Here is a 16,453-nt window from a genome sequence, read left to right as displayed (position 1 = left end):
GAAGAATACGTATCGGCCTAAACTGAGGAAAAAAATCGTTTATATATTTTTGGGGGATATTTATTATAGAAAAAAGTAAAAAATATCATTTTTTTTTCAAAATTGTCGCTCTATTTTTGTTTATAGCACTAAAAACCACAGAGGTGATCAAATACCACCAAAAGAAAGCTCTATTTGTGGGAAAAAAAGGATGCCAATTTTGTTTGGAAGCCACGTTGCATGACCACGCAATTGTCAGTTAAAGCGACGCAGTGCCGAATCGCAAAAAGTGGCCCGGTCATTGACCAGCAATATGGTCCGGGGCTTAAAGTGGTTGTAAACCGCATAAACTTTTTTTTTTTTTTTAAAACCTGCAAGGCAAAAGGCATAATCGGCTAGTATGCACCGCATACTAGCCGATTATGAAATACTTACCTCGGAACGAGGTGAACACCACTTACCTGGTCCACGCCGAGCAGGATGTCATCTTGCTCCGGCGTGTCTTCTGGGTATCGCCGCTCCAGTGCTGTGATTGGCTGGAGCGGCGATGACGTCACTCCCGCGCGTGCGCGCGGGAGATTTAAAATCGTCAGGGTCCGGCGGATGCCGGTCCTTTCACCGTGGATTCCCCCCTGCGCATGCGCCACCCGCATTGCGAGGGGAATATCTCCTAAACCGTACAGGTTTAGGAGATATTCTTTATACCTACAGGTAAGCCTTATTATAGGCTTACCTGTAGGTAAAAGTGAAAAAGTGGGTTTACAACCACTTTAAGTGGTTAAAACCCCTTTTCACATTAAGGGGGTTTTCAGGTGTTTTTGCGCTAAACATAGAACATGTAAGCGCCTCCTAAGCCGCCCAAGTGCTTTCACACCTGAGTGGTGCGCTTGCAGGACGGGAAAAAGTCCTGCAAGCAGCATCTTTGGAGCAGTGCGGGAGTGGTATATACACCGCTCCTCCACTGCCCCTGCCCATTTAACTGAATACGCAGCACTGCCGAAGCGCCTGCAAAGCGCGTTGGCAGTGCTGCTACACGGGCGCTATTGACCCTTTCCTTGGCCGCTAGCAGGGGTTAAAAGCACTCCGGTAGCGGCCAAAAAGCCCCGCTATAACAGCGGTAAGGCGACGCTAAAATTAGCGGCACTTTACCACTTTACCACAACCTCTGTGATTATTCAGTTGTACATGTTATGAAATTATACAGTTCTTATTATATTCAGTACTAGTAGCCATTAAATGCCTATGTAATTTGTATTTGTATCTTGATAGACTTGTACGTTGAGATAGATATACAGGGAACAGTCAGTGTTACTAGTCCGGGAACACGCCCAGACCAGTACATTGTCCCTGAGCTCTTGTTGAGACGTTTGTAGATACCATAGAAACAACAGCTCCTTGCCAGACTCTGCCTGTCCAGATCTCAACTAGCAGGTACTGTAATTCTTGTCACATAAACACATAGTTATTTATAGCTTTTAACAGTTTTAAAAAAAAGCACATTTAAAATTGTATGTAATTCTGCTATAGTATAGCACAATAAATGTCATGTTACACATGGATGTTTTAAAATATACCAAAAAAGTGTCAATTAGATCTGATGAGAGCAAACTGCTGGTTGTCCAGTCTTAAGGTATACGCACTCTGGTGACATTGTTTTCATGGTTGCCAATTATTAATCAGAGTTCTAAGTCTCTTTCTGTAGCATATAATACAGAGGAGAGGCAGGAAAATGAAAGTGTTGTCGTATGGCAGTCCTTATTGTGTCAGATTTGATACAGATATGTTGGTAAATAGGTACAAGTACGCGTCGTCGCAGGCTCACAAACAACACATAAGGCTACTTGCACATGGACATGGACATATCGAGGCATAAAATGTGCCCAAAGTTAAAGACCTGTTTTACTGTGGCTGGGGGCATCAGGTAGGGTATACAGCCGGCCATAGAAGTGAATGGCTGTAGTCATGTAAATGCTGATGCATTATTTTCAAACATTTTCAGCACCCTTAATAATGTCTATGTGACCAAAAACATGTAATTCTGCCTCAAAGAAGCCTATGTATTTTTTCAAGTATCCCACATCACAGGGTGGAAACTAGGGTTGCCACCTTTTCATCAAGCCAAACCCGAACACTTTTGCAGCATTTTTTTTTTATTCATTGTTTTCATTATTGGATTGTAAAAAACCTAGGACACCTTTGGGTGCCCCAAGAAGAGTAGTATTGCAGTGCATGTAGCATCCCATGATGAACAGTAGGTGTGGCCAAATTGTGTTAATAATGGGAGCAGCTTAAAAATGGTTGTATAGTCTTTTTTTTTTTACTTTTACCTACAGGTAAGCCTATAATAAAAAAAAATATCTCCTAAACCGTAATTCCCCTTGCCGACACACATGCGCACAGGGGATTGTCGGCTGAAGGCCCGGCAGACGCCGGACCTTGCCGGAAAGAAGTCTTGCGCGTGCATGTGCGGGAGTGACGACATCGATGGAGCCGCTATACCCGGAAGACACACCGAGGCAACATGTCCGCTACCTCGGCGTAGACCAGGTGAATGACCGACGCCTCGGTCGAAGGTAAGTATTTCATAATGAGCTAGTATGCGGTGCCTCCCCGGTGTCATGTGACCCGTTAAAAAGTCTCAGGTCTGAATGGGGAGCAGGTGTTTTAAATTTGGTGTTATCGCTCTCACTCTCTCATACTGGTCACTGGAAGTTCAACATGGCACCTCATGGCAAAGAACTCTCTGAGGATCTGAAAAAAGAATTGTTGCTCTACATAAATATGGCCTAGGCTATAGGAAGATTGCCAAGACCCTGAAACTGAGCTGGAGCACGGTGGCCAAGACCATACAGCGGTTTAACAGGACAGGTTTTACTCAGAACAGGCCTCGTCATGGTTGGCCAAAGGCGTTGAGTGCACATGCTCAGCGTCATATCCAGAGGTTGACTTTGGGAAATAGACGTATGAGTGCTGCCAGCATTGCTGCAGAGGTTAAAGGGGTGGGGGTCAGCCTGTCAGTGCTCAGACCATACGTTGCACGCTGCATAAAATTGGTCTGCATGGCTGTCGTCCCAGAAGAAAGCCTCTTTTAAAGATGATGCACAAGAAAGCCTGCAAACAGTTTGCTGAAGACAAGCAGACTAAGGACATTGATTACTGTATCCATTTCCAGTGGTCTGATGAGATGAAGATAAACTTATTTGGTTCAGATGGTGTCAAGCGTGTGTGGCGGCAACCAGGTGAGGAGAACAAAGATAAGTGTGTCTTGCCTACAGTCAAGCATGGTGGTGGGAGTGTCATGGTCTTGGGCTGCATACGTGCTGCCGCCACTGGGGAGCTACAGTTCATTAAGGGAACCATAAATGCCAATATGTACTGTGCATGATCACCTCCCTTCGGAGACTCGGTTGCAGGCCAGAATTCCAACGTAATAACCCCAAACACACCTCCAGGACGACTACTGCCTTACTAAAGAAGCTGAGGGTAAAGGTGATGGACTGGCCAAGCATGTCTCCAGACCTTAACCCTATTGAGCATCTGTGGGGCATCCTCTAACGGAAGGTGGAGGAGCACAAGGTCTCTAACATCCACCAGCTGTGTGATGTCATCACGGAGAAGTGCTAGAGGATTCCAGTGGCAACCTGCAAAGCTCCGGTGAACTCCATGCCCAAGGGAGTTAAGGCAGTATTGGAAATTATTGGTGGCCACACAAAATATTGACACTTTGGGCCCAATTTGGACATTTTCACTTACAAGTGCACTCACTTTTGTTGTCAGTGGTTTAGACATTAATGGCTGTGTGTTGAGTTATATTGAGGGGACAGCAAATTTACACTGTTATACAAGCTGTAGACTCACTACTTTATAGCAAAGTGTAATTTCTTCTGTGTTGTCACATAAAAAGATATAATAAAATATTTACAAAAATGTGAGGGGTGTACTCACTTTTGTCAGATACTATATATATAGCTACAGTAGTAGCTAGGCCATCAAACAGACTTAATAGGCATATAGATATTTCTGGGGTAAGCTGAAGTGTAGTTAGACTAGATTGAAACACCACCACCTCCTGCCAAAAAGACAACTTTGAGTAAAAAAAAAAAAAAAATGCGTTTTCATTTTCTTTCCATATTTTCCCAAAACTTGACTCATTATGCCTCATAGAAAATACTTTGGGGTTTTTACTTTCCAAAATGGGGTCATTTTTGGGGCGTTTTCACTGTCCTCGCGCTCCAGGACCTTCAAAAATGTAAGAGGTAGTCTAGAAATTATGGCCCGGATTCAGAGACAGCGGCGTATTTTTGTGCGGGCGTAGCGCATCTCATATGTGCTATGCCGACGTAACTCTGAGAGGCAAGAGCAGTATTCACAAAGCACTTGCTCCCTAAGTTACGCCGGCGTAGCGTAAATGGGCCGGCGTAGGCCCCCCTAATTCAAATTAGGAAGGTAGTGGGCGTGTTGTATTAAAATTAGCCGTGACCCCATGTAAATGAATTCCCGAACGAACGGCGCATGCTTAGAATCACGTCGCATATACACCCTAAGATACGTCAGCTCAATTATTTCAACGTGAACGTAACCTACGCCCAGCCCCATTCACGTACGACTTATGCAAACGACGTAAAATCCGACGGCTGTTCCGACGACCATACCCTAACATGACTTACCCCTGCTTTTTGAGGGAAAACCTTTACGCCGAAGGTACGCCTTGCGTAAACGGCGTCGCTTACTGCGACGGGCGCAAGTACGTTCGTGAATCGGCGTATCTAGGTCATTTACATATTCGACACATAAATCAATGGAAGCGCCCCTAGCGGCCAGTGTAAATATGCACCCAAGATACGACAGCGTAGGAGACTTACGTTGGTCGGATGGAGCCAAAATTCAGGCGTATCTGGTTTCAAGAATACGGTGCATAGATACGACGGCGCATCCTAGAACTTACGCTGCGTATCAACAGATACGTCGGCGTAAGTTCTCTCTGAATCTGGCCCTATATGTGTAATTTATGTCCCTAGAACACCTGATGGGGCTCCCTTCATGTTGGGCCTCTGTATGTGGCCAGGCAGTGTAAAGGTCTCACACATGTGGTATTGCCATACTCAGGAGGAGTAGCAGAATGTATTTTGGGGTGTAATTGAGAGTATACATATGCTGTGTGTGTGAGAAATGACCTGTGATATGACAATTTTGTGGGGGAAAAAAGTGTAATTTTACAAAGAATTGTGGGAAAAAATGACAACTTTAAAAAAAATGCACAATGCCTCTTACTAAATACCATGGAATGTCTACTTTCTAAAAAGGTGTAATTAGGGGATATTTTACTTTTCTGGCTTGTTAGGGTCTCAAGAAATTAAATAGGCCATCAGGCGTGATCAATTTTCAGTGATTGGCACCATCATATCTTGTAGACTCTATGAATTTCACAAAGACCAGATAATATGCACTTATTTGGGTTATTTTCAACAAAGATGTGTAGCAGCATAAATTTTGGGCAATATTTATGAAGGAAAATTACTAATTTGAAAAATATTTTAACAAAAACAAAGAAAAATGCAATTTACTGTCTTTTTTTCATAGCGCAAAAAAAAAACCCCCAGTGGTGATTAAATACCACCAAAAGAGAGATCTATTTGTGTGAAAAAAGGACAAAAATTTCACATCGGTACAGGCATACCACACTTTTAAGTACACAATGAGGTTTATTTACTATCGCTAAAAGTGTAAAATCTGCATAGAAACCAATGAGCTTCCAGGTTTTATTACCAAAGCTTAATTGAACAAGCTGGGGTTAGAAGCTCATTGGTTTCTATGCAGTGAGCCTGATTTTGCACTCTCCAGCCATAGTAAATAAACCCCATTGTGTACTTAAAAGTAGGGTATGCCTGTACAGTGTTGCATGACTGAGTAATTGTCATTCAAAATGTGAGAGCACTGAAAGCTGAAAATTGGTCTGGTTAGGAAGGGGGTTTATGTCCCCAGTGGGCAAGTGGTTAATAAACTACTTGTATTTGTAAATATCAATGTGCAAGCATTTTCCCTGTTTTGTTGACATGCACATTTTGTAGGATCTGACAATTCACTTTAGAGTTACAGTCACACCACATTGTTCAATGAAACTTGATTTCATAACTAGAGTTCATAATAGACATGTAGGGAGATTTCATTACTCAAAGCCTGTCTGAAAAAGCCCTGCCTCCAACACTATGTGTGCCAATCAAAGGAAGCCCAACTATGTTATATGAATTCAATAGGAAAGCAAAAAGTTGCACACCAATTCACATGTCCTCTGTTAATTTTGCTTTTATTAGTGGTTGATTTTTTTACTTTTGTTTTTTAGGTAAAACAAAATTCAATAAAAAGTTAAGGTTTTAGGGTTTCTTTTGTTATTGATGATATGTTTTAATGTGCAATTAACTTTGTATTGGGATAGGACATTACAACTTTATATTAGTTTCAGCACTATTTTTTGTGATTTGATGTTTATATGGAATGTATCATTTAAATTGATTGTATACTGCATGAACAAGTTTTTCGTCCTTGCTTCCCTTATCTCTGTTACCAAGCCCATATTGTGTAAAGCGTTAGGGAGAGATTTTTGTAGGCAGAGCTGTAGTGTGTTATGTCTGGGTCTAATAAAGTTGGATGTGACCTGATGTCATTGTTGTGGGATTTCTTAGAGGGTTTATGATAGCTGAACATTCTCTGCAGCAGCTAGATAAATGAAGAAATGCCTTGACTGTTGGCCATGGGATCACTATTGGGGGGAGCCTGGAGCAGAATTTTAAGCCATTCTTATCCCCTTTATTAACCCTTCCCAGCAAGCCTGTATACATAGCTCAAAGTTTGCTTTTCTGGTCCAATTTTTTTTATTATAAAATATATGAAAAGCAAATATAGCTGTAATGATCTCACACAGGGGATATGAGCAGTAAGCAAAACATGGTACAACATAAGAATACAATTGAGAACATGTTTTGTAGAATGAACTGTTGAACAACAATAACCCTCCGGCCAAGGCCAGAGGTCAACATAGGGTGGCTGAGATTAATTGCTCAGGGGTTGGGGTGTGAAGCAGTCAAAGGTTGCTTTTATAAATAGGTTTTATTTACTACTGTAGTAAGTGTAGGTTGGTATGTTTTTTTTTGTTGTGAAAATGTTGCCTATTTATAGGAACTATTACCGATGCCATGCCAACGAAGGTAAAGAAGAAAACAGGAGCGGGAATTAAGGCGGTGGACACATCAGTGCTGAAGAAATTTCTGAAAAGATATGAGAATCATTGTGCCCAGTGCCAGTCAATTGCCAGCCCCACCATCACCCAAGCACTCAAAAAATGTATCCAAAATGGTTCCAGTTACCTCAAAGTAAGTTTGACATTAAAAAAAGTTAACAATAAAAGCACTGTAGTGCAGAAAGACTCTAAAAATGATCATTAGCATTCCTGGACCCACTGTAGACATAAGCAAAGGAAGAGTTTGAGTCAAGCCCATCAGTTTCTATAATTTTCTATAATTGGTGCAAGGAATTGGTGCAAGGAATGTTTAGTTCCAGGGGTGGACTGACAACTCATGGGGCCCCCCGGGCAATAGAAAATTATGGGGCCCCCAGGCTTACAGATGGCGACCACACTAGGAGGCAGTGCAGAGGCAGCTAAAATCTCAGGATTTTCACATCAAAAGCATGTCGGTTTTGGACATATCAGGGACAAATGTAAAAAAAAACTGATTTTTACGTACTGTCCCTGGTTTTATTGAGCCTGGCAACCCTGATGGGGCCCCCTACTGGCATGGGGCCCTCAGGCAATGCCCGAGAGTCCCAATGGTCAGTCCACCCCTGTTTAGTTCCTAACCTCTTAAGAAAATTGTGTCTGCCCATTCACTCTAATGATGATATTTCTACTAAAAACTGGACAGTTTTAGAAAAATAACCAGACCAGATAGATTTCATGCTAAAGAAATGTAATACTTTATTCTACAAGTGCATTTCATAATTTCAATTTGTTTCATAGCAGTTAGCATTACTCTCCTGAAGCACTGTAGAGATTGTAAGATTGTAGGGCAGAATCATATAATGTTAGTTAGCTACTGATGGAAACATGAAAACGAGTTAAATTATACCAAGTATCAAAGTAGCTCATGTATCTTCCTTAGGGCTTGTGTTGATGGGTTTTTGTTTTTTTGCTTAAAACTAATTTTACATTCCCACACAAGTCTATGGAAATACAAAACCAGTTTGAAGATAGTCAAGTGAAAGTTAAAGTGGGTTCAACTGCAAGTGCAATACACCTGTCAATGAAATCTGAATGATTTCAGAAGTGACTCAAACTGATGTCATGGCATTGCATTCATTACCTCGCACTGCCAAAGGGGAGAGGTACATTGCAATATAACATAATCCCCCACATTACATATGTATAATATAACGTAAGGAAAAAGCAAAAGATAGCATAAGGGTCATAAAGTAAAATAAAACTTCCTTTACCTTCCCTAACTGAGCCAAATCCTTAATCATTTGTGTCTCACATGCCAGACACTACAGCCTAACAGCGGGAGGGTTTCAGTAACAGTTGCAGTGCTGTCAATCCAGAAAGCAGTAGGCAGGACTAGGAATGGCCAGCTGCTAATTGAAATGCTATAGAATTGTGAATCAGTAGTGACAATGTCTGTACCCACAGACCCTACAACATTTTTTTCACCCAACTGTAGTGTAAGCAGGCACAGTCTACCTGAGAGTGGCAACTGTGCTCTGAATTCTGGAGCAGTGCAGCATCATTGCCACACCATCACAAGAACCTCTATTGATTGGGCTTCACTGAGAGGCTCAACAGGTATTTTTCGTGACTTTACAGAGGGACTAAGGGAAAACTAAGTGCAGATGTAGTTATGATTAGGTGTTACAGCATGTTTCTTTTACAAAGGGGATACTAGTTCTCCATTACTTCTGCATTCAACATTTTCAAATACAACTTACATGCTTAGCAAAAGGTTTAATTTAACAATTTTTTGTTTTAGGGTTTTAGATTGCAAACTTCAAATAGCAATTGTTTGTGTCAATTTGGTAAAGCTTACAATGTGATTTACACCATTTTCGAAGTGATTATGTTGGTCCACTTTTGCAGATGATTTTTTTATGGAATGTTGTTCAATAGTATAAAATGAATGTTTATTCTAGTGTGACAATTATCCATAAATGCAGCACTTGTCTGTGTCCCTCCAGATTATCCTGTCCTGCCCTGGGAACCCTTCAGACAGCTCAGCTTCGGTTTTATTAAGGCCACTGCTGATGACAATCCGGGATGAACGGTATATGCTTGGGACAGACTTGTGCTTGTGGGGAATCTCAGTCAGTAACCAGGATGTTGCCAGTCTTGTAAGTTTCCTGTATGCTGAATGCATAAGTACAGCTATTGTTAGTATCTTATTGCTGATAATCAGCTTGGGTGTCAGACACAGCACTGGGTTTTTTGAATTGCCATTGGTGCAAGCAACATTTATTTATGCCACATCATCAAAGCCACTAGACATTGGAGGTTACATTCATTTTGTTGTAATGAAATGCAAAGCACTTTGCTAATCACTAGGTAAATACCCAGCAGGCATAGAAACGACATGCTGGTTGCCATTCAAAACATTCTTTTTTTAACAGAAAAGTATAACAAATCAGCATTACAAATTTATGATCAATAGAAAAAAAATCCAGACACTTGTTACTTATAGGAGGAAATCTATATCAATCTAGGGAGCAAGTCCCCAATCTGGTAGCATACATTCTCGAGGTTACAGATCAATTCCTAGCATCTAGCAGGGTTCCCGACCAGCATCTTCTTCCCACATCCTAATCCCCCATAAAAAACTTGCTTAACTGAAAGTTGTGCTGTTGTGGGGGGGGGGGGGGGGTGGGGTGGAGGTCCCACTTACTTCAAGCGGGAGTTCACCCATTTATTTATTTTTAGACCTTTTCCCCTTAGATGAATGCTCGTTTTGTCTAGGGGAATCGGCTAGTTGTTTTAAAATATGATCCGTACTTACCCGTTTTCGAGATGCATCTTCTCCGTCGCTTCCGCGTATGGGTCTTCGGGAGCGGGCGTTCCTTCTTGATTGACAGTCTTCCGAGAGGCTTCCGACGGTCGCATCCATCGCGTCACTAGTAGCCGAAAGAAGCCGAACGTCGGTGCGGCTCTATACTGCGCCTGCGCACCGACGTTCGGCTTCTTTCGGAAAATCGTGACGCGATGGATGCGACCGTCTGAAGCCTCTCGGAAGACTGTCAATCAAAATAGGAACGCCCAGTCCCGCAGCCCATACCCGGAAGCGACGGAGAGGATGCATCTCGTAAACCGTAAGTACTGCTCATATTTTAAAACAACTAGCCGATTCCCCTAGACAAAACAAGCAGGAATCTAAGGGGAAAATGTGTTCTCTATGGGTGAACCTCCGCTTTCAGTCAGAGTATGAGCAACTTCCTCCCAGTAGGGTCTGAGTTTGGGGCAAGATCAGACCATATGCCAAAATGAACCGACCTCCTGCCCACACCTAGGGCACAATGGGTCACGCTGAGGGTATATGCGGGCTAGTCTCTGTGGGGTGTAGTAGGCCCTGTGGAGGAACTTAAGTTGGATAAATCTGTCCTTCGCAGCTATCATAGAGGGAGCAAAGGTGGAGATGCATTCCTCATGACCAAGGATCTGTATATCTAACCTCCATTTGTCCAGAGATCGGGTTGGTTTGGTGTTGTGGGCTACCATCAGATAAAAGTATAGAGAGAGAGCATCACACTAGAGATTAATAGGCGCTCAACAGAATCTGACTCCAAAATTATGGTTTTACGGAAGCTGGGCTCCAAAAGCATGTTGCAACTGCCAATATCTAAACTCCCATGAACTGGGTATCGAGTACAAACTTTTTAATTCCCGAAATGTCATACGTTTACCGTCCTTTGTTATATGTTTCAAGGTTGTGATCCCTTTTCTTGCCCACAGTGAGGGGTCCGGTATGGTATTAAGATAGGATAACATTGGGTTCCCCCATAAGGGCATATGGGGGGATATGTGAAGGGGTTTCCTAGACATTACTCTAGCATCCTGCCAGGCCCTTATCGTTGTTTTCATAGGGGTTGTTAGGGAGGGGTCAGCCTTCGGACCCCTAAATGCCAGGTTGCTCAAGGCTGCATATGACCCCAAAATGGTTGCTTCTACTGTGACCGCTGGATTTTGCCTGGGCTGGGAAAACCATCAGCGCATGGTAACCAGGACGGCTGCCAATAATACATTTGGAAAGGAAAACATTTTTTTTTTTTAGGGCTGCATTGGGTTTTATGTAGAGCTCTTTGTAACAATCCTGGACCTGTTCTTGTGTCAAGTAAAGGAAAGCCTAACACTAACTGCAACACTTTGTTCATAAATGAAGTCTTTAATCACCACAGTAGCACTGACACAGTGATCATAGGACTTTGCTGATATCAACAAAGCCATGTCACACCATGGCCATATCGCAAGTCAAGAAGCATTCTGTTTTTGCAACAAATTTGTTTCACAGAAATCACCTGCTTAAGGTGGGCCCACGGAAGGTCCCATATTGAGGTTTAAAACTGAAGAACATATAGTTCACAAGTTACTATTATACGGATTACCATAGTGGAATTTGGGATTGGCTTTGATCGCATTGTATTTGTATGTGCAACACCACAATAGTAGGGTCCTAAATATAGACAAGTGCTGGTAACAGTCTTTGGGGTTACAGCAGCCCAAAATCAGAATTACCTCTGTAAGCATTTCTTCAAAACAGTCCATCCAAAACGAGACCAGCTAGTTATGTGGGCTATTTGTTGGTGAAATTTACCTGTAGTTCTCCTTATATTACAACTACCCATTATTGTATACTTTATATTATGCATACTGTACTCTGCATCAGTTAACACTCACTTTTTTGGATAGATGCACTAGGGCTCATTGGTTACCCTCTGACTTCCCATAGCTCAGAAAAATTCAGACACTACTTTTGCTTTTCCAGGTTGCCAGTAGACCTGAGTTTCCTGGTCTACTGTCAAGCCCTGTACACACGATCGGTCCATCCGATGAAAACGATCTGATGGACAGTTTTCATCGGTTAACCGATGAAGCTGACTGATGGTCAGTCGTGCCTACACACCATTGGTTAAAAAAACTATTGTGTCAGAACGCTGTGACGTAAAACACGACGACGTGCTGAAAAAAACTAAGTTCAATGCTTCCAAGCATGCGTCGACTTGATTCTGAGCATGCATGGATTTTAGGTATCCATCGGTTAAATTTAAAACAAGATTGCTTTTTTTTAACCTATGGATAATTAACCAATGGGGCCCACACACGATCGGTTTGGTCCGATGAAAATGGTCCATCAGACCGTTCTCATCGGTTTGACCGATCGTGTGTACGCGGCATCAGTCTTGCTATTAAATTATTCATTGATTTCATTGAGTTGGTGTAAATAAATACAATTCATGGTGAGGAAGAAATGGAGACTCTAGTAAGGGGATCTAGCTGTGCAAAATGCCTTACACAGTGAAAAACCTTATAAACTCAATTATACTTTGAAAAAAATGTACAATTACCAGAATAAAATGTGCTTCTATTAATAACATTAATGCATATGGTCTCGTTCCATCATTGTAGGCTATATTGTTGGAGCTGAGTGGAAGAACCTCCTATCCATTTGTAAAACTAGAGGCTATAGATTGTGGGATGGATGTATGGTCAGTCGAGAGGCTGGGGAAAGCCATAAGATGCAGCCAGTTAACATCTGTGACCTTGGATTATAATGAGTAAGACCCTCACCTATACATAGAGTCCAGGCTGATATTCCTGTTGACGTGACCCAAACATTTTCTTGTTTGTCAGGTTCAAAGATGAAGGGATACAGGGTCTTGTTCATGGCCTGGAAGAGAACACGAAGGTGGTTACTCTTAGCCTGTGTTATTGTAAGCTTGGTCCATCCAGTGGGGCACTACTGGGAAAAGTTTTGGCTGAATCAGCAGTAAGGTAACTTTTGTTATAAATTGAATTTGCTTCAGTGATGCTGCCCCAAATCATTAATGGATGGGTACCCTGAGCAACCAGATTTTAGCAAATAAAAGCAATCTAACCACTGAAAACATTTTCTGATTGGATACTATGGTATACTGCACGCTATAAAAAAATAAATTGTGTTATTTATACCGATAAATCATCCTACACATTTTACATAAATGGAGGGGAAATTATTGAAATAAATAGTGAAAGAATTTCAAAACATATAAACATTATAAACCATATGAATACAACATAAACAGATACACTTGTCAGCTAAAAAAAAAAAGTTTTTTTTTTGTTTTTTTTTGCCTATATATACAGTATCTCACAAAAGTGAGTACACCTCACATTTTTGTAAATATTTTCTTATACCTTTTCATGTGACAACACTGGGGAAATTACACTCTGCTACAATGTAAAGTAGTGAGTGTACAGCTTGTATAACAGTGTGAATGTGTTGTCCCCTCAAAATAACTCAACACACAGCCAATAATGTCTAAACTGCTAGCAACTTTGTGTTGGTCTATCACATAAAATCCCATCAAAATACATTTACGTTTTTGATTGTAATATGACAAAATGTGGAACATTACAAGGAGTATCAATACTTTTTCAAGGCACTGTATAAGGTTTCTTGTTGACTACATACTGTAAATCTAATTACTTTAAAATTAACTGACTCCTTCTCTACAATCTTTGTCTTGCAGTGAACTATACCTTACTGGGAACTATCTGCAGTGCTCTGGGGCAGTAGACCTAATTGCAAGTATAGCAGATTATGCCCAGGATCTGGCTACAGAGAGGCCACCTGAGCAGCCATTTGATTTAGCTCATCAAATCCTAGAAGGTAAAAGTTAATTTATTTTTTCCTTAATAAAACATATGTAGCGCCCCCACTTAAGGACCGCCTAACGCCGATATACGTCGGCAGAATGGCTCGGCTGGGCACAGGCACGTACAGGTACGTTGCCTTTAAGAGCCCAGCCGTGGGTCGTGCCCGCGGGACCCGCTGACCCGATCGCCGCCTGTGTCCCGCGATCGGTCACACGAGCTGAAGAACGGGGAGAGGTGTGTGTAAAAATACCTTCCCCGTACTTCACTGTTGCAATGTCAGTGATCGTCTGTTCCCTGATATAGGGAATGACGATCACTGAGGTCACACGCCCAGCCCCGCCCCCCTACAGTTAGAAACACAAGTGAGGTCACACATAACACCTTCAGCGCTCCCTAGTGGTAAACTCCAAAACTGCAATTGTCATTTTCACAGTAATCAGTGCATTTTTATAGCACTTTTTCGCTGTGAAAATGACAATGGTCCCAAAAATGTGTCAAAATTTTCTATTGTGTCCGCTATAATGTCGCAGTCAAGAAAAAAATCGCTGATCGCTGCCATTAGTAGTAAAAAAAAAAAATGTTAATAAAAATGCCGTAATACTACTTCTATTTTGTAAACGCTATAAATTTTGCGCAAACCAATTGATAAACACTTATTGCGATTTTTTTTTACCAAAAATAGGTAGAAGAATATGTATCGGCCTAAACTGAGAAAAAATAATGTTTTTTTATATATTTTTGGGGGATTTTTATTATAGCAAAAAGTAAAAAATATTGCATTTTTTTTTTAAATTGTCGCTCTAATTTTTTTTATAGCGCAAAAAAATCAAACCGCAGAGGTGATCAAATACCACCAAAAGTAAGCTCCATTTGCGGGGAAAAAGGGACGCCAATTTTGTTCGGGAGCCACATCGCACGACCGTGCAATTGTCAGTTAAAGCGACCCAGTGCCGAATCGCAAAAAACTGGCCAGGTCCTTTACCTGCATAATGGTCCGGGTCTTAGGGCAAAATTCTTCTCTACTCCACTAACCAGTGGGAAGGTAATTAACATGGCATGTGTTGATTGTGCCCCGTACACACAATCGGAAATTCCAAAAGCAAAAGTACAATGTGAGCTTTTGAACGAAAATTCAGACCGTGTGTATGCTCCACCGGACTTTTGCTGTCGGAATTTCCGACAACAAAAGATTGAGAGCTGGTTCTCAAATTTTCAGACCGAAAAAATTCCTATCGGAAATAATTTGTAATCCTGAAAGATGCAACGCTGTCCAGCAGAGCAATAAGGGAGCATGCAGCCATGAGGCCTTTCACCAGTATTTATAGCTTATATAACTACCCTAAGGCTGGGTTCACACTAGTGCAAATTGTATGTGGGTTCCTCGCATCCAGTTTGGAATAACAGGAGACTTTGAATGGCTCTCAATGGAGCCGGTTCACACATCTCCGCTGCAGCTTCAGTGCGAATTTGCATAGGAGCCCTTTGCGTTTTTTGGTCCGTTTTAGGTCCGAATTCAGCCAACAATTCATGCTGAAATCGGACCTGAAACAGTGAATGGGGATGCATGCTGGGAGCCGCAGGCGAAGATAGTGTGAACCCAGCCTTAAGCTGAATTAAAGTCTCCATACTTACATCCTTTTCAAGGGATCAAAGTCTACAAGGGGTTGCTTGCCGCTCCTGATATCTTCTTCCCAACTCTTTATGGGTACCAGTGTTTAGCCGTCTTTATTGGCCAGTGTGGAATGACATAACTCCTGCTCCAAGAGGCACCATGCCAGTGATGTATACTGAGCTGGGCATGCATGCGCAGCTCAATTCACATCCCATAGAAGACTGTGAGCAAGCATGTGTATTTCATTGCAGAAGAAGGGACATTGCATGTCTTTTCTGCAATAAATAGCCTGCCGGTTCATATGTTTTTTATATTGCCTTCAGCTGCCCTTCAAGTGACTTCTTGGAATTTATATCTGTTTGTGTCCTTTGTTATCTGTACAGCTCAAGGTCAAACTGGAATTTCTACTGCAATATCAGGAGACCTCGAAATTAGTGAAAGACCTGCAACTTCACCTAACAGACCAGCTGAACACAAAAAGAGCAAGAAAAGGGGTACATTTGTTTTATTTTCTTTATTTGTTCAAAAGCTGAAGACTAATGGACAACACAAGCAGGGAGTCTCACTGGATTGCTAAAAATTACTAAAAATATTAAAATGTTGTTGGTGCTATAAAACTCCCTTGTCAGCTATAGTGATAGATGAATGCAAAATGTAAAAATGTACACATTTAAACTTTAAATTTGTATTTATTTTTATTTTACATTTGTATTCATTTTTGCCAAATGTATACACATTCTAAACAAATAACTTGTTACATATCTAATGTAAATTATATAGCGAAGTATGAAATCTCATTAGATAAACATTAGCAGAGCTCTGCAATTGCTGTTCATTTCTATATTACGTTATTTAGCATTGACTCATTAGGAATATCATGTTCTGGTAGTGCAGTAAAGGATTTACAGCTGTACAGGCAGTTATAAGAGACACAAATTAATGCAGTCATGTATTCATTAATACATCAATACATGTTTGTT

The 16,453-nt window shown here is 41.4% G+C and overlaps 1 protein-coding gene across 2 annotated transcripts in view; it reads left to right on the top strand.

The window, feature by feature from the left end:
* Positions 1-1,331: 1,331 nt before the first annotated feature.
* The window catches only part of LOC120936456, a 33,312-nt gene continuing 18,190 nt past the window's right edge, over positions 1,332-16,453 (top strand). The window contains exons 1-7 of one of the 2 annotated variants that reach the window (XM_040348801.1): positions 1,332-1,410; positions 7,153-7,346; positions 9,199-9,351; positions 12,632-12,780; positions 12,857-12,997; positions 13,735-13,874; positions 15,857-15,967. In XM_040348801.1, the coding sequence (XP_040204735.1) occupies positions 7,170-7,346; positions 9,199-9,351; positions 12,632-12,780; positions 12,857-12,997; positions 13,735-13,874; positions 15,857-15,967 (871 nt within the window). In that variant the 5' untranslated portion in view covers positions 1,332-1,410; positions 7,153-7,169. The remainder of the gene's footprint in view (positions 1,411-7,152; positions 7,347-9,198; positions 9,352-12,631; positions 12,781-12,856; positions 12,998-13,734; positions 13,875-15,856; positions 15,968-16,453) is intronic. The other variant, XM_040348802.1, reaches the window with a different exon arrangement.

Source organism: Rana temporaria, chromosome 4 (genome assembly GCF_905171775.1).
Source record: "Rana temporaria chromosome 4, aRanTem1.1, whole genome shotgun sequence".
NCBI lineage: Eukaryota > Metazoa > Chordata > Amphibia > Anura > Ranidae > Rana > Rana temporaria.
Note: the sequence above shows the minus strand (reverse complement) of the source record. Positions and strands in the feature narration are given on the sequence as shown.